The sequence below is a fragment of the Electrona antarctica genome, assembly GCF_951216825.1.
Source record: "Electrona antarctica genome assembly, chromosome: 15".
NCBI lineage: Eukaryota > Metazoa > Chordata > Actinopteri > Myctophiformes > Myctophidae > Electrona > Electrona antarctica.
The window spans coordinates 22,042,802-22,065,430 of NC_136796.1; the positions used below are offsets into that span (position 1 = coordinate 22,042,802).

Below are 22,629 nucleotides of genomic sequence, written 5' to 3' on the forward strand. Positions count from 1 at the left end.
CTAAGAGGAGCAGAAAAACAGCCTTGCAGAGTCATGAGGCCCGGGGCAGGAGCCCAACTCTTGATTCAGAAGTGTGAGGCGGATTGATGTACACGTACAGCCCCTGGACGTGACACTGGAATGACGCAGGGACTTACTCCAGTCCGACCATTGATGCAGAGTGCCGAGGATCGGAGGAAGCACTGGGTTCCCATTTTCCCGGAGTCTTTGGTATGACCCAGCCGGTGATCGAGCCACAACCTCCCAGACCCTGGGCGGACTCGACTAGCAGCGAGGCCCCTGAGCTGATACCAGAAAATGAAGGCTTACAACAGATTTCACCTGATAGTAGCTACCAAGTAGCTACCAAGCGGCCACGAAGACAATCGGTCCCATCCCTACTAACTGCAACGTTAAGTAGATTAACAACAAGATATGAGTGAGCGAGTGAGCGAGAGGCCAAGGGTGGTGGGGGACACCCGACAGTCAGCCAGCGCTCGGAGGCCCCCTGAGGGTGGAGGCCCGTTTCAATTGAAACTGGAGAAACAAGCAAAGCCTCCTATGCAAGTTGCAACTAACCCAAACTTATGATATATCCACTGCGGAATTAAATAGACATTAAACGTCATCACTGTGATATTTGCCTAATGCTGTTACTCAATACTATAGTGGTACTGAGCGACATCAAATCGATTACTGGTCTGAATACAAACTGGCAGACTACATTTCCCGGCTGCACCGGGGAAAACACAACCAATAGGGTGTACCAAAATCTCCTGGAGGGGGCATCGACACATGTGTCACATGGTAGCGGCCGCCATACTTGCTGGCTTGTTTGCATTGAGAAAAACAAAAACAAAACTGACCTCACAATGGTGCAGACTTGCTCAGTAAATAAGTGCCACAGCAGGTCACGTCGAGGAAATGAGCCAGAAAACGGAATTAGATGTTCAGCTTTCCAGCATGGAGACAGCATCAAGGAACCCAGATTGACGAGTTTACAAAAGACGTAGAATGGCTTGGATCGGCGCATGGGCGCAGAGACATAATGTTCAACAAAGTATCTAAGCACAGCCGTGTTTGTTCACAACATTTAACTTGTCCTTGTAATGTATTTGGGCCCGACGTGGTGTTGGTTCACTATGTTGTCGCCAAGAACGAGCTTAATATTTACAAATACATACCACCGTCACTCTATTCTGAGTGATGTGGGCTAGAATTTAATGCCCACGAGAGGGCCGTCCCAAGCTTTTCAGACGCCACCCCCTCTTGGTGACGTACACGTTTTCACACGCTATAGGTCGCACAAGCACTGCGACACGGAAGCCAAGCTTGCTGCGAACATAGACATACGTCTATGGCTGCCTTCCTTCATCCCAGGTCCCCTCACGGATAAGTGATGAATTAATGCTTAGGAGTTTCACTTTAGAGCTCCTGGCAGTGGATGTTAGTTGTGCAGAAATGAAGCAATACGCAAGCTGCTAGCCTACCACCTTTTGAAACATCTTCAGTCCCACAAAGCAACTGCCATTACCTAGTCCTACTCAAGGACTGATCAACAGAACATACAGTATGAATCTGAAACATTAAAGGTGACAAATGGGCAATGGGACACACGGTGACAAGACGCTATATATATATATATATATATATATATATATATATATATATATTGATCTGAACTTCTGACCTCAAATCGAGTGAGGGGGGTATACACTGGAGTGACTAGACCGACAGCTAGATATGCTTGAAGAGGCGGACGGAGGCAGCAGTCTGTTAAGGCTTTTAACTCTTCTCCAAGACAGCTCAACCCGGATAGTGAAGCTGAGACATGATACAACGAAAAGAAAGCACTAATTAAATGATGCCCATTGAGAAATACGTCCGGAAATAAACAGCTAGAAACAAATCTACAGATCTACAGCAGTAGACAGTAGGCTATGTCACTTGACATGACATTACTGCAAATGCAATTTGCAATTTTAACCTACTTTAGAATGACGCTGCACATAACTGAAATGGATTGAGATGAATTAACCATAACATATGATACTGTCCTTATGAATTGGAAACATGGAATAACTTTAAGATTAATAACTATGCCACATATGACTTGACAGTCAGAAAGCTCTTCTAGAGCTGCATAAATGTATTAGTGTTAACCAGGCATAAAACTGAAGCATAATAAATCACAGGCAAAAGGGTGCTAGCTTTAGCATTAGTTTAGCATGAACAAACCCTCATGGCAATGAGGAAACCTCAACACCACATGGCTACAAAAGCACCAACCTATATCAAGATTGCAATTAAGGTAGTTACCTCACAGACAACACTTTCCAAAGCACATATAGAAAGTGATTTAAGGAATACTTTGGTAAGCAGAGTGTGACTGAAGTCTTGCTCCAAAATGAATGAAACTGCTAGGAGACAAACAGGCAGCTGAGTTGCCAGATCTTGAGAAAGAAAGCAACCAGGTGTAGAACCATCCTGTACCCGACTAGGACTCGCCACGTGACAACTTAACTTACAATATATACCCTACTGACTACGACGACTTTGAAACAATACAGTTCATTGGACAAGGTCATTTGGATCCATGACAGAACACCAGAACCGTAGAGGAAATCTTGAAAAAACAAGAAGGTGGCCGCACACGCCAATAGCCAGAGTGCCAATATTTTATTAGGACAGCAGGTAAGACAAAAATGACACCAGAACCGAACAATTGACTACAGAAAACAAGCCCAACATTGCTTATAAAAGCGGACGTGGCAACCACTGCACATGAGTTGAGGACCCATCACTGAATGGGAGAAACACTGCACCTGGGCTGACTTGGCAAAACATTAGCAAAATGAGAACTTGGCTATAGAACACATACCATGTTACAATAGAAGCTGCAGCACTGACTGCGCATCCGGCTTAATTACCAAAACGGGCTATTATGAAGCTTGTTGAAGCCACATAGTAGAACTCAGCAGCATTAGCAGAATCATATCAAACTCAATATTTGCATACAACCTGCAGGCCCTTATCACAGCAAGGACAGTAGCTGAGAAGCATAATTTAAGCAGAAGTAGCTGCACACACGGACAGCAATAGCAGCAGCAACAACCACGAGGAACAAAAAACATTGCATACAACCGGGGACCATATGCAGAGGAAGGCAGGAAGAGCATGCAGACTGGTGAGCTTAAGTAGCCCGCCCAATTGGACAGCTGACTGCCGCATCGGCGAATGACGTGAGGGACTGCACACACTGTACACCCACATAGTAATGCAGCATGTTAACCCCTTGAGTATAGTATGCGCCTTGAGCATGGCATGAACCCCCTTGAGGTTGTCTGAATGAACTAACTTCGCAAGCTACGTCTCATTTCTACAACACGGCGTGACCCAACACATTGTGAGCTTGTAGACCTGCTTTTTTAAGAGGAAAAGGATATAAGTTGTAGAACATCTTTGAAGATTTTCACCTATAATAACATGGCCAAAATAGGGACAACCATGGATGAAAGCTGTTAAAATACTGTGCAACCCATACCAACCAATACCTGACCTTGTTTTCCTGCATTAGAATCTCCTGCATTAGAATTTTTATGAAACAAAAACTTTACAGATAGAGAGAGGATAGTTCAAGCTTTCCGTACACTTGCAATGTTGGTGAGTTTAACGTCATTTAATACAATCAGATAGATCTTTTCTGTTTCTGGCACATGCTACTTAAAGAAAAAAATGAAAATGAAAATTCCAATGAAAATTGGAAAATGTTGCCTTATATTGGTTGTCTATGGTGTGGTATACAAAAATGGCCATAACTTTTTTGTGGTGTTTCCGGCAGAGCAGACCTCTCATTCTGTGGACCTTAATGACCAAGTGAATAGAAAAAACAAATAAAAAGTATGTCATGACATCACAGGTTAATCTCTATTCCTTGAGCTTTTGGGCCTGTGGCTCCCCGACTATCAGTAGGCGTTCCAGCATAACTTCCGGGTACGATGTCACGTGCATAGCCCCAATTAACGAGTTTACAGAAAGGAGGGGAAGAAAAGAGGAGAAGCGACCACCCGTTAAATATTATCATTTTTGGTTAATACATCATTTAAAATCAACAAATATTAGAATCTTCGTTTTGGCAGAGGCGGGTTTAAGCTCTATATACGAGAAATCTCGAACCCCGCATATATTATGTTAATAGGCCAGTACACCGGTCTACAAGCTCACCTTACATTGCGTTACGAAGCGCTGTGAGCTTGTAGATCGGCTATTTTTGGCTGATGTTCCTCACAGAATATGGATGGAGTAAGTGGTTAAAACAACCTGAGTTCCTCTTCCACCTCTGGCTCCAGCTGAGCACCCACAGCTTGTTCAGACAGCCTTGTTCAGCAGCGATCAGCAAACACACTCCATGATTCAGTTCAATGGACTTCAATTTGGCAATTTTACACTCCTGGGAAATAGCTGGGCTTCAGACAAATGAGAATTTCAGTGTGGCTATGGGGCCAGGACAGGAGATTAGAACTCCAGGTTCCACGGTGCAAGATGGGATCTAGAACCCTGCTGCTCATATGCTGCTTTTAGCTTAATAATTAGTGGCAAAGTATTCATAATCAATATTTCAAATTACGCATTATAAAAGACGTCAGCATTTGTTCCTGTCTTTTGTCACTGTGTCAATGTGGGAGTTAACTATCTGTCTGTGTCCCTTTTGTGCCCATACTGTATATAGATCTCTGTAGTATGCAATACCCGTTGTCATAGCACCCATTTGAACTGTCTGTCTGTGTCCCACATGGAGATCTCTGTATCTGTCTGTCTGCCTGTGTCTGAAGAGTGCAAACTGAGTGTGAGAAGTGGACTGGTTAAGTAATCAATTGGCAGGTGAGGGGACTCGGCTTCATTAGGTCCACTGGCAGAGCCTGACCAGCCTTTTGTGGTGTTTCTGGACAACAGTGTATGCCACTGACTCAAGGCCGGGCACTGCACTCCCTGTGGTGGTGTGGAACGCCAACGAATGTGTTAAAGCAGAAATAACATGCATTTTAAAACTGTTTTTAATATTTAATATCATATTGTCTATGTCCCTCAAACTTATTTCTAATGGCAGTCATTTCTTTCTGGACTTTGAAAGCAGTTTTAGCTGCAATACCACAATGTCCTGAGGTGGTGGGGGTGCTGATATGCAGATTATTTAATATTTGAGTCAGTATAATACTGATGCTAGATAAAACCAGGCTTGTTTCCATTCCATGCCAGCTTGGACAATCAACAATGGCAGACAGTGTAAACAAAGTGGAAATGCAAATTTGGAACTGAAGACTGAAGAAGAGGAGGAATTATACAAAGTAGGGTGGCATTGATGACATCACGATGAGGACAAAATCAGTTGAGCTGTTCCTGAGAGCAATTTCCATTAAAGCACCCATATGATATGAAAGCCTGATTGTTCAACATTGGTTATTTGTGGGGATAGAAAACACATATGGGAGCCCCAGAAACACAAAAGAAATTGAAAAAGTTGAATTTTATGTTATAGGTCCTTTAAATTTGAAGTTGGTCGGACAAATGGTTCTCGAGTTACGTGCATTACAACCGTACACACACAAGAAAGCGGCTAGTCGGGAATTCTCCTTTAAGAGGTTAAGTGTGCAACCGACCCATAGAGACAGTGTCATCCATCCATCCAGCTGGCTCATGTAGAGACAGAAGGCTTCTCTCAGTAGCACTCTGAAGCCCTGAGGAAGTGTTGAGCTCAGTGGAGGAAAGCTTATGCAAAGGTCATGCTGTGAGTTGGTGAACTGCTTTTGAAACACAGTGACGTTGACACTGAAATAGCTGTGTGGGAGCAACAAGTCCTGGGTTCAAGGCCAACCAGTGACTCAGTGCGGTGACTGTGTGCGTGCGTGCGTGCGTGCGTGCGTGCGTGCGTGCGTGCGTGCGTGCGTGCGTGCGTGCGCGTGGTGATTCATTTTTAGGTTGGGTGTCTCACCGTGCCAGGAAAAGTCTAATTTTATTTAATTTTTTCATTCCTAATTTTGTCGTTGCCAATTCCCCCATGTGCTCTGCGGTTCCTGTCAATGCCAACCCCATCACCCCCAGCTGGCACGAGGACGGCTGTGTGAGGATGTACGTTCTTTCTCTGCTACACCAATGAGTCTGCAGTCTCTTCTTTTCTCCCATGACAGCAGTGTTGATATTGACAGCAATTTTGTTTTTTACTTTAAGTCAAAGTCTTTTGAATAACATTTTTAGTCATATTTTAGTCATCTGGAAGGTTTTAGTTTTAGTCTAGTTTTAGTCGACTAAATATCATCGATTTTAGCCGACTAAATCTACAGCTGATTTAGTCCTTGATCGTGTCGTCATGGAAAAATGAACATTGCATGCTGAAATAGCAGATCTACAAGCTCACAACGTGTCCCTCTGTGACGCGTTGTGAGCTTGTAGATCTGTTATTTTCAGAGTGCAACCCCCAAGCGCAACCAAACTGACTTGTCTTTTAGTTGTACTGGATGTCTTCTCCACTGTAGTCCCTCCCTAACAATTTACCTTTTAGTCTTTATATTTGTTGACGAAATTCAACAAACATTTTTCATCATAGTTTTAGTCGACGGAATCAACAAGGAGTGTGTAACACATGCTGAACAGACGCCTCTTCAGCATTTCGATGCTGTCGGGCAGAAACCACTTCCAAACCAAAATCCATATTCTAACTAGGGACGGACAATCAATCGGTCATCATATCGCCACCCTGTCTTGCTCTTGAAAGAAGGCGGTCACATTTTCTCTCTCTCCTTCCCTCGTGTTTTTTCCCTGCCTTCTCGCCCAATCCAATATAGCGCCGTCCATGGCAGCTGTGGTAACTGCATTTGTAACTGTACTCTGCTGTTCACCAAAACAAATTCCTAAAATGTTTTACATGTATGGCAATAAAGGCTTCTGATTCTGCTTCTGATATTGGACAATGTTGGCCTTAAAATGCAATATTGGTAGCAAGCCGAAATCAAAAGGTTTTAGCCCTTTTTTATATAATCATTATGTTTGAATGTGAAGCTGAAAAAGCCTTTTGTGATATTGAAGGCTGCAGATTCAATCAGTGTTTTCTGGGGAATCTTTCAAAGGGTCAACTGTTTATGTTGGGCTGTTTGTGTTGGGATATGGGCCAACATTTCAATAACGGCACATCCATAGTTTTGGAATAGAGAGGCACCGCTTTTAAAAATTCAGTGTTTATAGGCTATGCCTTTTTCAGAAAGGACAAAATTTGAACTTGTTTTCATACAGACTATTTATACAACACTAACTTAGTGTTTTTAAAAGTTCATAGGGTGGGAGCAGCTTTGATCCTCAAAGGGAGTTCGCTCCACATCTTTGGTGCCAACACAGCAAAGGCACAGTCACCCGTGCTTCCTGTGCTAGACCGTGGAATCCTCATGTAAGAGCTGACTGTCAGATCTGAGTGACCTGGTGGGAGATGACTGTGGAATCCTCATGTAAGAGCTGATTGTCAGATCTCAGTGACCTGGTACTGGGAGATTGGTCCAAGACTGTTCCACAAACGGAGGTGCAAGACCTAAAAAGGTCTTAAGGACACTACTGTACATGGCCCGAACAATGTACAGTATGGATGTGCGCAGCCTAAACGTGTGCATATTGTCACTGTCAGGTGGAAACCTTGTATGTCCAAAATGGTTACTTTTCAGGAATACACATACTGTAGACAGACAGACTTAGAAGCACATACAAGTACATGTATCAAAGTGAGACACCAAGATGGAAAAGACTTATACACATAGATACACAATATGGAGCGTGCATGGATTTGAACTGTGCAAACAATGGCATTGAAACAAGCTTCAAAACACTGAAGGAGTCGTGGACATGCAAAGAAAGAGAGGATTTGCCAACTTCAATGTTTGCAACACAGCTTTTTAAGTAAAGGTAAGACATTAGATCTTGTGCAGCTCTCATTTTTCCAAGACCTTTTAAAAACAATGTAGGGCCTGAAGCCCGATTGGAAGCAAAGATGGGAGTTTGAAGAAGGCTATAAAAGCGTGGCTATTTCCAATGCTGCTGTATTCCCTATACTGTAGACAAATAAAACTTGAACTTGACACAAAGCACCCTATAGCAGTGGTTCACAAACTCTTCAGGTTGACACTCAAAAGAGAGATTAAATGTTTGCCCGGACCCAAAGCAAACAACGCGTTGCTTTGCACCACAATGTGAGCTTGTAGATCAGCTATTTTCACCACATTATTATTTTTGTTCATGGATTTTCTTAGATTTGTTTGTTTTTTAAAATGTATACAATTTATTTATTTGTATTTATTTTTAATGTAAGAAAAGAAAATTAGGTTTTTACTCGAGTCGTGATTATTATTTTTTTTTTTCACGATTTTTCAAAAATAGCAGACCTACAAGCTCGTAGCGCGCCACTCGGTGGCGCGCTATGAGCTTGTAGATCTGCTATTTTTCAATAGCTAAATTATAACAATGCTTAAAACACCAAAAGGGGTTCCCGCCCAAAATGGTTTAAGGTTATTGTAGCAGTCAATTTATATTGGGGGTCGGGAGGGGGCGGGGCGGGGGTCCCGAGACATTGCCAAAGCATTTCCGGGGGTCCCCGGCCAAAAACGTTGAGAACCCCTGCCCTATAGTGAGGTCTGGGGAAATTCAACTGAACATCACCACGTCCATGTGATCTTCATCCTTCCTGAATACATCCAATGTCACGTGAGTGTCACGTTAGCAGAATGACTGAACCCAAATGCAGAGGCAGGGAGCAGGAAGGTTCAAATTAATTGATTTATTAAATTAAACAAGGTCAGACTTACAAAAGTTAGCAGTAGTTGCAAGCAGAGAAAAATCAGGAATGCCAAAAAATGAAACTCTTCAAAAACAAAGGCAAAAACAAAGTCCAAAAATACAAACCTTTCAAAGGCACCCATGCAGTAAAGTCCAAAAACGCCAAACGCCAAATGGTCTGTTGACCATGACAGTGAGGGCTTGTTTAACTTGAGTATTGCCTTTTTTTATACATTATACTCAAGAGCCAAATATTGTGCTTCACTTCACAAAAAATACTTGACAATTTAGTTACACTCGATTATTCATACAAATCGACAACCTTCTTAAGTCCTATTTTTCGGCTTCTCGGAAATAGTGAATCTAGAAGCTCGCAGTAGGCCTATGCTATTTGATCTGCTCTTTTCAAAACAATTGTAGACATTTTGAGAGATTTTAGTCTTTTTACTATGGTAGTTTATTTTATATATATTTTTTAGATACATCTGTTTTTAGAATCGGCTTTGGGGCTTAATGGATTGAACTATGTTTGCCAATCTCCCTACAATACCCTGCTCTATTATCCAGTGGAAAAGCCTTGAAAGAGCATATAGGGGAGATGAGCATCAAGAGACGATAGGAAGCCAAACCCAACGCTCCCTGAAGATGAGGCAGATATAGTTTCCTGCCACTTACACCATGCAGCATTAAACATTGAGAACGTCTCCTGACTGACAAATGCAGTACTTCTTGAGTGAAAAAAACGAAACAAAAAGAAAACAAATATGTGTCGTGCAAAAAAAACTTATAGACTTGCAAGAATGATGAAATCAGTCAGAGCTCTCCAGAAATGATACTGAATATTGTTTTAAGCAGTTGCCATGAAAACAGACAAACAAACAATGTTCCTTTCAAAAGTCTGTCTGTGTATCAGCTTTTGAGTACAAACGGTACAAGCTCACAATGTGTTGCTATGCGAAGCATTGTGTGCTTGTAGATCATGTAGATCTAGAATGAAACATTCTGCATAATGAGTCATTTCGAGTACATTTAGGGACACAATAGGCATACCTTTGTACTACTCAAGTACATTTTGAATTCCAGACTTTTACTTGTAACAGAGTATTTCTACATTGAGGTAGTGATACTTTTACTTCAGTTAGAAGAAGAAGAAGAAGAAGAAGAAGAAGAAGAAGAACCACCACATGGTTCAGGGAGATGTTGTTGACAACGCAAGTTTGGCAGAAAACTGCCACCTAATTTAAATAAATTATTCACGTCTTGTAATGTATAATTAAGACTATTAAAATTAGGCCATCCAAGTCTTGATTTGCATTGAGAGCAGCTGTTAATTTTCTTAAAAGGTTCAAGGCTGATGAAGGAAGATTGCAGATGAGCTGGCAATTGAGGAATATCTAAACATGACTGACAGTTTTCTGAAAATCATACTGTATATGTTTATGAACATGTTTGATAGCTGAACAGAGATACCGAGAGCTGATGGGTATTTGTTTGTTGTTTCGTTTGTCCATACCCTACCTCAGGGGTTCTCAACGTTTTTGGCCGGGGACCCCCGAAAATGCTTTGGCAACGTCTCGGGACCCCCGCCCCGCCCCCTCCCGACCCCCAATATAAATTGACTGCTACAATAACCTTAAACCATTTTGGGCGGGAACCCCTTTTGGTGTTTTAAGCATTGTTATAATTTAGCTATTTAAAAATAGCAGATCTACAAGCTCATAGCGCGCCACCGAGTGGCGCGCTACGAGCTTGTAGGTCTGCTATTTTTGAAAAATCGTGAAAAAGAAATAAAAATAATATAATAATATATATATATATTTTTTTTTTAATAATTTGGGGACCCCCTAAAATAATTTGGCGACCCCCCGAGGGGTCGCGACCCACGGGTTGAGAACCCCTGCCCTACCTAACCAGTGAGCGCTACTGAAAGGCATGTAATGAGCAAAACATGAACAGTGGCAGGGTGGGGTCACACTGTCACAATGTTATATATAATATGTTTATGTTTATATAATATGATGCTATATCAGTGGTTCTCAAAAATGTTCATGTCAAGAACCTCCAAAAGTAAATGAATTTGAGTTACAAATCTATCTCACTCCCTTGATTTTGCACACGGCACATACAAAATCAACCGTTGCTTCTTCATTAGCGTGACAGTTGATGACAAGTTTTGGCATATCTGCATACAAATTCATGTTGTAATATTACACAGCGCTGCAGTATCTGCTAGTTGTGGAGCCCAGGAAGACTATCGAGGAACCACTTGTGGATGGGGATCCTAATAAAGAATAATGTATGACATCTTTACAGTTCCTTAATTTCTTATGACCCTCATCATATTTTACTGCATTCGGACACACATTGTTGGCAAGAGCATTCATTTATATCCCACCGCTTGGAAACATGGGAGGCCTTAAGGCGCCGGGCCAGGGACAGACATTTTGAGTTGTGACAAAGGTCGCCTAAATGCGATTAAGGCTTATTTAAGGTTTATTTGCTCGACTGAGGTCACAAGAGTGATGAGGAATGAGCCTTTCTGAGAGCAGACTTTAAATCCAAGGTTACTGTACCTCAGAGAGAGAGAGAGGAGGGGGGGGGGGGCTTTCTGTGTGGAGTTTGCATGTTCTCCCCATGTCATGTAGGTACCATTACAAAAAACATGCAGTAATCAATGCAGAGAGAGAGAGAGAGAGAGAGAAACCCAGTGGGGGATTGGGTCAGGGCAACGGAGAGGCGATGAGTTAGCATGTTTGATGGGGTGTGAAATTGCGGTTAACCGGGTTTAGCCACCTCGCTAATATAATTAGTGTCAGGTTCAGTGCTGCACACAGCTACTCAACCACAGTACTAGAGTCAAAGTAGGGCTAGGCTATAGATACCTGTGCACTCCTCCTGGGCAAATATTATTCAGCTGTGCATGCTAAAGTTGCTCAGACAAATTTGTACTTCAGTAAATACTATCGTTATATTATTTTGTTCGAATGAAAGCCTAGTTTGTACTTTACTACTCAAGTAAAGTAAACACTCAAAACTGTACTTAAGAACAGTACTCGAGTAAATGTTTGTTATGTACAGCTGTGTCACTCACCTCCTCCCAGCCTTTCCCATTGGTGTAGGAGATGACGTCCAGCAGGGGATTGGACAAGTAGCCGTCACTGTTGAAGGAATAGTCCCGCCCACCGATGGATATGTTCGTAAAATACCTGGGAAAGAAGATAATACAACAGTACATGGTTAATATATAATTTACCTAATTTACACTGTATAAACGGTATATTTTTAAGCGATGCTCCTCGTTTCTACAACTGACTGTGTGTACTGTATAAGTCTCCATGAGCATGAGATGTCCTCCTGCAACTGTTCAAAACACACACAGGAACACAAAGTGTGATTCTACACGCACGCACCACACACACAAACAAACTGAAAGATACAGCGTGCACGCAAGCACACTTATGCATGCACGCACAGCGCACATTATAGCAGCAGCCTGCCGTTTCGATCTTTGAAAAGACATTAACATTGGTTCTCTAGTTAATCTGCTGTATAGCTCAATGAAATAAAACCATCACTTCAAACTGGGTTTGATGTTTCACAAATACAGTACAAATGCAGCAGAAGATAATGGGCACGTTTCCCAAAGAGAACTTGCGCATGGGCTTGCTTGTGGTCCTTACAAAGGCTCTGCTACGAAGGCTGCCTTACGTTGCAGGTGTTTCCCAAATGTGCACGTAAGCGCCTCTCTCAAAACAGGCTATGTATTACCTTAGCATACACGTAAGCAGTTGATCCTATAACGTTTACATAAAACTTACATTAAAAATGTGCTATCACGGATGATCCGATCAACTTGTAAAAATATTCAAAAGTGAACTAAAGGTAGATAGATGATGCTGAGCTTAATTTTGTTTAATTTTCAAAGCTTTTATATTTACACGAAATGAAGAAAACCACCACTCCCCAAACACATGTAGCTGGGATTATCATCATCCCGCGCACAGTGATTGATGGACTTGACGTTGATGTTAAAGAAGGAAAATCCTGGTGCTAGGGAAGGCATCAGCTTTCTCGAGTGAGAATTGCGCAAAGGAAATAGGTACAGTTGGAGGCCATCGATATTGTCCTTTTCTTTTTGCTGAGGTTTGCGTGATCTGCGCAAAAGCACAGTTAACCCCTTTTGGTGTTTTAAACATTATGTTATAATTTAGCTATTGAAAAATAGCAGATCTACAAGCTCATAGCGCGCCACCGAGTGGCGCGCTACGAGCTTGTAGGTCTGCTATTTTTGAAAAATCGTGAGAATATTTATTTCAGAAAACTGGAGGATTTAGAAGGATTTTTAAAAATTTTGAGGTCAGGCCTAAATGGGTCAAATGATAAGGGACAATATCGGTGGCACCCAACTGTACATTCGATGCCAGAAAGAGTCAGGGTGGAGTTTTTCAAACTGCTGCGTATGCATGCAGTACTGCGTATCCTAAGAAGGCTTTTGGGAAACGGGTTTGTTTCTAAATGACTTCATGAGGGAGGCCTTAAGTGCCGTTTCCCGAAGCCAGTTAAGGAGACACGTAACGCTGTGCTCTTGAGAACCAACGCAAGTGGTGCTTCCCAAAGCCAGTTAGTTGGCTACGCAGTGCGTGGCAACGAAGGCTTTCGGGAAACGGGTTTGATGCTACGTGCTACCTTAGGAGGCTCTTACGCACGCACGTAAGAGTTTTGTATAAGGTTGGTATTATCATAATGAGGTGGCATAGCAGGTAGACATAGCTGTGTTTGGTTTCAAACTCTAGACGGGCCTATTAGTGCAGCCACGCCCGGGCCCAACTGTCCATTCAAACTCTAGACGGGCCTGCCCCAAAGTTATTAGTGCAGCCACGCCCGGCAGCCGGCCGGACGAAAACTAGAGTTCTCAACAAGCCTCAATTAAGGCCTGACCCTACCTGGGCCCTCATCAAACCCTGTACACTCAAGAGAATGTCCCCGCTACCACCCTTAGATCTCCATATACTGTATGGAGCTGACCTGTTCTGACATTCCATATGTTGATCTGACCTCATCAAACCCTGTACACTCAAGGCATGCTCCTTATATGGCCAGTACAGAATTCATTCCATATTGATCTGAATCCCATGCCAAAGCGCCAGTGCTCGCCCAGCAGTCTGCTGTCAACGAGCGGATGCCCTTAGAGGGCAAGGTCGCTTCTCGCCCTCAGGCGTCTTACTGGTTAAGAATACATTGGAAGGTGTGTGTGTGTGCGTGTGTGTGCTTAAAATACTGTAGTTTGTTTTAATGATAAAAAGGTTACTTTTAAACCAGATTTGACGACGGTAAGCAAAACCACCAAAAGCTAACGAAACAAAGCTCTCTTTAGAAAGTAATGAAGCTTTGTTCTAATATTGATTGTGTAGAAGCTTTATCCGAGCTCAAATTGTCTGAATCCGCTGTGGCAAGTCATTTGCTGGATTTTCTAACATAAAATACCCCGGCGTATACTATCAAGGATCATTTGTCGAGTTTGCAGTGTTTGCATTTTGTTAGGAAAGAAATAAAAGAACACGATACAGAGACAACACGAATAGAAAAGAAATCAAGACAAAATCCAATTCATGGAACCGAGACCTTCCTCAGCAGGAAGCAAACATCAGGTTTTCTTCAATACAGAACACATTTTCCCTGATGGGAATGGAAGTCACAGTGTTGAGTTGCAAGAAATGAGGTGAGAGATACAAAGAGGTGAGTGGAAAGAGAGATTTGTAGAAAATAACTGAGCTGTATAACAATAGCTCACACAGTGAAACGGAGCAGGAAGTAAGAGAAGAAAACACAACTTTCACTAACACAGGGGTCCTTCAGGGGTGCCATGAATATGGGGTCGCAATAAAACTTAGGAATGGCCACTTAGCCTATACACCCTAGTGTCGTGAAGTGACTATTGTGGCCCTGTAGATATATTTTCTTCCTGTACGTGTGGAAAGTGATTAATTGAAATTTCACAGGCTAGAAAGTAGTCCATTCTAGGTCTTAATTGAAAAAGAGATCTCTGAACTCAAGTGACTATGATGAAATAGAGGTTAAATACGTCAAATGAGAGAATCTACTGTACAAGAATAATCACAGGGTTCTCTCTCCTTCTTTAATTAAACATTAAGCTTAAAAGTACATCACAGCTTTCTAATAAAACTTCCACATGTGCACCTATAACTAACACTCTCACTAACACTAAAGCTGGATTTCGACTGCAACTTTAGCACCACACCACACTACATCACAAGACTCCACACTGCATCAAATAAAGTACCCCCTCGCATATATATATATATATGGTTAAGTTGAGGTGAGGAGAAAAGTGTCTGCCTGTCAGCCATTTTAGCCCCACAGTTCCATTAGGCTGACCCTATAGCTGATATAACCCCCGATAACGAGGCTGTTCTTTCCAACCTGTTAGAGGTGACGTTTCTTTGTCTTTAAGGCAGTTCTGCTTTATTAGCCAGCACAGTGGAGCGAGACAGTAAAAGCATGGTAGAAGAGAGAGGGGGCAGGGGGGAGGGGGTGGACTTGTCAAGTGACGCACGCACGCACGCACGCACGCACGCGCACACACACACACACACACACACACACACACACACACACACACACACACACACACACACACACACACACACACACACACACACACACACACACACACACACACACACACACACACACACACACACACACACACACACACACACACACACACACACACACAGGTGCTGAATGAATCAGATTCAAGGCCAGCAGTCAGATGCACGCTAACTGGTTTTCAAGCCCCGGCAGCTAAAAAAGAAAACTGTAAAAAGCACCACTCTAATCATCGCCCTACGCACAGTGCCTGCCTGCCTGCAGCTAAGCCACGTCAAACAACATGTTGACATGCTCTTTGAGCTTGTCAGAAGACCCCCCCCACCCAACGGCGCACGCAGGCACAAAAAAGCCCATCCCTCGCACAAAGTATGTTTTTCAGTGTCAGGTTCTTGTGTAGCATTGACCTAACACATGTACTGCACTCAAATGTCATGAATACTCAAGAGTGTGTGTGTGTGTGTGTGTGTGTGTGTGTGTGTGTGTGTGTGTGTGTGTGTGTGTGTGTGTGTGTGTGTGTGTGTGTGTGTGCACAAAACACACACAAAACCTGGGGGGACGAGGCTTTTATAACAGGAAATGTCCATTATAAAGCACACTGGTTCTTCTCAATGTACTCCCGAGGTCCACAGACCACCAGGGGTCCAAATGAACTCCATAACCTGCTACTTTCACCAGGTGTTATATTTGAGATCTGCAGGGGCATTATGGTCTAGACTAGAGTCTATACTGAGCTTGTGTGTGTGTGTGTGTGTGTGCGTGCGTGCGTGCGTGCGTGCGTGCGTGCGTGCGTGCGTGCGTGCGTGCGTGCGTGCGTGCGTGCGTGCGTGCGTGCGTGCGTGCGTGCGTGCGTGCGTGCGTGCGTGCGTGCGCGCACACAAAACACACACAAAACCTGGGGGGGCGAGGCTTTTATAACAGGAAATGTCCATTATAAAGCACACTGGTTCTTCTCAATGTACTCCCGAGGTCCACAGACCACCAGGGGCCATCTACGTTTATAAACGTAGATGGCAATAAAATAATTAAGTCGGTTATTGCCATAAAAGGCTGCACAATTTACATAGGCAATGGCTCAAATCACATACTGTAGCACGTAAGATTAGAGAGACCCTACGGCTGTGCCTTGATCTGCACACACACACACACACACACACACACACACACACACACACACACACACACACACACACACACACACACACACACACACACACACACACACACACGCACATGTACATATGTGTGTTTAAAAAAATATATATAAAAAATATACATGAATAAACAATTAGAATTAAGAAAATAGAGGTGAACATTGTGAAAATAGGCAAATAACCTGTATGTGGAACTGAGTCAAACTAAATGTAAGGCCTACAATTCCAAGTGCTTGTCAGGGTTGGGGGTCCCCAGTTCAAATATGATTATTTTGGTGGGTCGCAGCCTTGGTTAGAGAACTAATGCACACCCACCAGGAAAGAGAGGAGTATACGCCTGTGTCTTTCCACACCCACAGACACAGTGGCAGTGTCCATGAAATGCGGATCTCCTCTCTTCCAGCTGATTTCATTTTCAAGCCCCATTTCCCAGCCTTCACCCACAGAAATGATATATAAGACATATAGCAATGCAGCGGTCATAAGTCATATACACTCACTGTTGTATGGATGGATGCCAAGCTTCTCTCCGCTCTCCTCTCCCTCCCCTCCCCTCTCCTATTATATGTTCTCCTTGTTTGCATTAAAACACAACCTACCTACTGGCTTGAAACCCTGCTAACCCCTTCAGCCTTCTACACACAATCACTGAATAACAATCTCTTCTTTACACCACTGTTCTGTTCTTTGCCTCACGATGAACAGTCACATTAATCTGTCCTGCACCATTCTGCCTCACAGTCTATGAATTTAATTATGTATATATATATATATATATATATATATATATATATATATATATATATATATATATATATATATATATACATTCCTCGTGTTTATAGAGCAGCAGCTGAAAGCGAGCTGCTAAAAACAGAGAATGCCACAATACAAGTTGAGTGGAAGAGATGCAGTGAGAATGTGAAAGAGAAACCTATTTGTAAGTCAGACAACCCAAGACTCGGGGGCATAATAGTATGTCCTGTTATACATAAACAGATCTGTGGACATTATTGTCACTTCCTCCGACAAACACCTCAGTGGTGGGTTCCCTGATAACAAGAGACTATAGGCTAGAGTCTAGACCAACAATGAATTTCAAAATCTGCTCAGAGCGCGATGCAATACAAAACCTTCAAAGCCAATGACACAGGCTTCATTATGGTTAGGTGAAACCTGACCAGAGTGTGGACAAAAATTACAATTACTCACTATATATTCAGCTCGCAATGTTCCGGTGCCTAAGCAATCGGCTACAGATGCAAAGACCTTAAAACCAACCATTATTTTTTTTATGCAGGGACAGACAGTAGGCTGAAATGGGGAGAGAGATGGGGGGAAGACATGCAGTAAAGGCCGTAGGGATCGGGAGTCGAGCCTGCGGCACACTGCCAGACTGGATTACCAGCCAAGGTGCCTGGACCATTGAAAAGAAGGAAGCCGCACACTCATATGCTCCGAAGGATAAGTTTATTGACGACGTTTCGAGCCAAGGCTCTTCATCTGGTCAAACTGGAAGAGCCTTGGCTCGAAACGTCGTCAATAAACTTATCCTTCGGAGCATATGAGTGTGCGGCTTCCTTCTTTTCCTATGTTACTTTTTGAACCCAGCACCTCCATGAAGTGATGTGCGTATTTCACTATAGTGCCTGGACCATTGAGCCATGGCCCAGGCCAAAACCTACCATTCTTGCCATGTTCTCCTCCAGTCTGGCCCTGAACACTGGTGCAGTAGTACAATGACGTGAGTAGCCGATTAAATGATTCTTATTATTTTTTTTATATTTAAAGGACCCCCAGTGTATATGCATTAGGCCACACAGACCCCAATTGTATTCAGTGAGTAGCGAAGTGACATTTACAAATCCACGGAACGCAGTGAAACAGGCTGGAACCCAGGCTACAATTTGATACCCATTTTGATTAAAAACAAATGTTTATTTAACTCATGGGATTGTGCAACATGGTTCCATTTTCACAATCTCAGAGTTAAATAAACATTTGTTTTTCACTTAACCATGTTGCACAATCCAATAAGGGTCTGGTGATCCCCAGACCTGATTGATTGATGCATTGCTTGATTAATTGATTGAATATTTTAGTCAAAAATGGTACAGTCAGACATTAAGGCTACAATGATAATTCAATTCATCTACATAGCATAACAATAACACAATTAATACATGTCATCAACAAATACAAACTATAAATACTATGGGGAAAAACTATGAATGAAACAACCTTTCTATGGGGAATCACATTTACCCCCAGTTGTGGTCTCCTAAATAGATGATTTATTCAGGCCAGAAAAGAAAGAAACTAGTGATCTACATAGTTTAATGGTGTCAGAGCAGTCCACATTTTGGTGGCAGAGTAGTAAAAGAGGGGAGTCCCGCACACTGTCTTCACTTTATTACTTTAAACTCACTTTAAACTCTTTCAACTTTATTAATGCTATTTCTAATGCAACATTTCAGTCGGTTGGACCTGAGAAAAATAAAGGGAAGCTCCGCACACTCAGATCTGCGCACAATCAAAGTATTTATTTTGCAAGCTTTCGGTCTACTGACCTTCTCCAGGGACCTAAAACTAGACTCAAACTAAAACCTTTGATTCTAAAATATGACTAAAACTAAATGGAATTTTATTCAAAAGACTATGAATTCTCTGTCAAAATCAACGCTGCTCGACACCCGTAACAGTCAGCTCCAAGGTTCAAGGTTGTCACATCTTGTGTACAGGTAAGCTACATACTGTAAGAGTAAAACTTATTTCTGTTTGGCTTCTTCCAGACAGCTTGTAGCTTATCTGCTATGAGCAGTACACATCCGTACACAGACATACCACAGCGTTCAATATGGCCACGTCTCTGCCACTGTCAGGAGGGTGGCATACGTACGCCGGAGGGTTGCGGGTGCTGTTACAGTGAACTCGCTGCATGCCCCTCGCCTTCCTTATACAGTAAGCCTGGCTTTTGCCTCCATACTGAGAGTGGTGTGTCAGCTTATGCTTCCCTCCGCTATAGACTCGATTACAACCCAATGTTCTTGGACAAGATGACGGATAAGGCCCTGGTAACGCTGTGAGAATAATTGACCTGGAATGGTGCTTTTCAGTTTAATACTGCTCTACACGTTGATGAGATTTTGTTTAGAGATGAGACGAGAGTGCATTTTTGGATGAGATCCAGTTTTGGCCGAGTCATGTTTCTTTATATATTTTTGAGGGGTGCTAGCCCCTCCTATATTCAGCTATTATGGTAGATTTGCATCTTACACAAAGATTACATTCCCATTGACAATGAATGGAGAATCTTCGTCATAATGTGGACGAGCAAATCGACATGTTACGTCACCATGTTGATGTGCGATGAGCAAATGTGTCTGAGCAAATATTTTTTGTTTTACATCATGATGCACGATGATAAGAGTGCCCCTCACTTCACATGGGTGTGATTTTTTTGTAAATATTGTAAGTACAGCAAATATTAAAGTACATTGATTTGTACGCCCACTCACTCATTTTTGAGTGCTCAGATAGTTTTCTCTTTTTCAAGACATGGTTCCTTTGATCCTATAGAAGCACTGCATCAGTCTACGTTTGAGCACCTGGTTGACCTCTCTTTTCTCTGCATGGTTTATTTGGAAATACTGTGATAAAGTGAAGCCTCTGACGTATAGTGACACATTGGTGGTGGCGGTACAATGTTGCGCAACGCGGACATACTAGTTCTCTTGCACCTGTAAGACCAACAACAGGGTTCAGCATTTTCTCCAATATTGGTGGATAAGATGAGAAAGATATCAAGACCTTTATTGATCCTGCAAGGAAAATTCAGTCGGAAAAGGACGTACAGCAGTTAAGATGCAGTTACTAAGGCACGAATGTACAGGCAGATACAGCATGGTAAAGACAACACACACACAAGACGTAACACTGTCAATAATGAACAACATACAACAGTTTGTCCTCAACCCACATTATGCAGGACAAAATAAATAGTAAGAATACACACATTATCCATGTCAGAGTGTGTCCTTTACAGTAATGAATTGTTGCTACATCAGAGGAAATATAAGAAATTGTTGCTGTCGGGCAGAAACCTCTTATCTCAAAATTTTAACTTTTGGTGTTTATTTTTTATTTTTTATGACATTACAGTGTTACACAAACATATCAAAAGTAGCAAATCAACTGGCACGAACCGCTTATAGATCTGCTACTTTTGCTGTTTTGTTTTAAGTAACAGTTTTGGACATACAGTTTCCACCCGACAGAAATTATATCAATTGTATGGTGTGTGTCAGGCTTTCCTTTGACATAATAGTGCTGTGGTTGTTATGTTGTAATAATAAACCAACCTAGGCCACCAAGATGTCAGTGAGACATCCAACCCCCCCACCAACATGTATGTCTCCCCTGGACATGAAAGTCTGCAGGCTGATACTGACGTCAACATAGCAGGCAATATATGGACATCTTGAAACCAATTGAGGACAGCTTGTCGCAGATAAGTGACAAGCTGATTGTTAAGCCAACTACAAAACTCTTCTTTATACGAACTTCCGTGTTTTATTTGTGTTTTTTTAAGATGATATACAGCAGTGGTTCCCAAACGTTTAGCCCATGATCAAAAAGAGATACTGTCTCCCCGGGACACAAACTAAAGTGAAAAAAGTTCACAACGCTTTTCTTCGCGCCACGTTGTGAGCTCATGGGCCTAGTCTGGCCTGGTCAGCCTGCAATGACTTATTGAAGCTGCCAGAAGCCATTCTGTGGGAGTGAAAACTACATTGTTGAAAAGTCAACTCAGATAAGAAACAACAATAATAAATCTGTGTCATGAACCAGTGCTTTTTAAATGTGTGGTTATCTTGCTCGGCATGCTGTGAAGATCCATGTTTTGTTTCCAAACATAATGGCGGTGTGAATACATGAATAATACAATAAATAAATGTCTTTCGGATGCAGAGGTGACCCCAAATGGACTCCAAAAAACATTTCAATCAAATTTCAGACTTTCTGAGAAGTTTGGCAGTCTCAGAGTCATTTTCAATTAGCTTCACAAAATGCAAAACATGCCCTATCACCTTCAAGCAATCTCGTCAACAAGTTTAGTTACAATATATAGAGCCGAGTACTAAACCAAAATGCTTGTTTCAGTGTCAATATGTCCTAAAAATATCAGAGCACCGATCGCCATCATCTTTTCCAAACAGATTGTGTTGCAAACCAAATAACAGCATCATGAAAACAGAACTGTGTTATAATAGAGCAGTGGTTCACAACCTGAAGGTCGTGACCCCCAGAGGGCTCGCCAAATAATTTGGAGGGGTCTCCTCCAAGATTTACTCCTCCCTTTCCCACGAAAACTTAACTTGCTTTGTGAAAGTTTTTAAAACAACAGCGGAAAGATAATCTATCTGTAAGGAAACTGTCGCAATACTGTACATGAAACGGTGGCTATCAAAAGCCAATGCATCGTAAGATACTAACTAGTCTTGAGTTGCCAGACTGTTGCCTCTCGCAATTTTCAAATGCTTCCCTCATACAGTCTGGAGCAACGGAAGCTCTATCATGAGTAATCGATAAAGCTTAAGTGGAGACTCATCCCCACTTCCGTTTCATATTCACTGTCACGCACATTTATTCAAAATAGAAATCACCTAACTAAGCATATATAGCTTGTTGCTTAGCAGAAAAGGAAATACAAAAAGAAAAGCCTGGAGGCCTTCCATGTTAGATGTCTCCAGAAGATCCTCGGCATCCCTTGGAAGGACAGAGGCATGCAAAGCCAACCCTGTTCCCCCCAGTACCGCTTTTATATACAGCCACCAGAAGACTCACAAATAGGAGAAGATGCTCATCATCGGACACGTGTGTGTGTGTGTGTGTGTGTGTGTGTGTGTGCGTGCGTGCGTGCGTGCGTGCGTGCGTGCGTGCGTGCGTGCGTGCGTGCGTGCGTGCGTGCATGCGTGCGTGCGTGCGTGCGTGCGTGCATGCCACCAGAAGACTCACAAATAGGAGAAGATGCTCATCATCGGACACGATGGACAAC

At 42.5% G+C, this 22,629-nt stretch overlaps 1 protein-coding gene across 1 annotated transcript in view; it reads right to left on the minus strand.

Annotated features, from left to right (window-relative positions):
- Window positions 1-22,629, minus strand: part of grin2da (glutamate receptor, ionotropic, N-methyl D-aspartate 2D, a) — a 237,271-nt gene that overhangs the window by 97,365 nt on the left and 117,277 nt on the right. Inside the window, exon 6 of the mRNA XM_079522009.1 lies at window positions 11,879-11,993. Coding sequence (XP_079378135.1) covers window positions 11,879-11,993 — 115 coding nt within the window. The remainder of the gene's footprint in view (window positions 1-11,878; window positions 11,994-22,629) is intronic.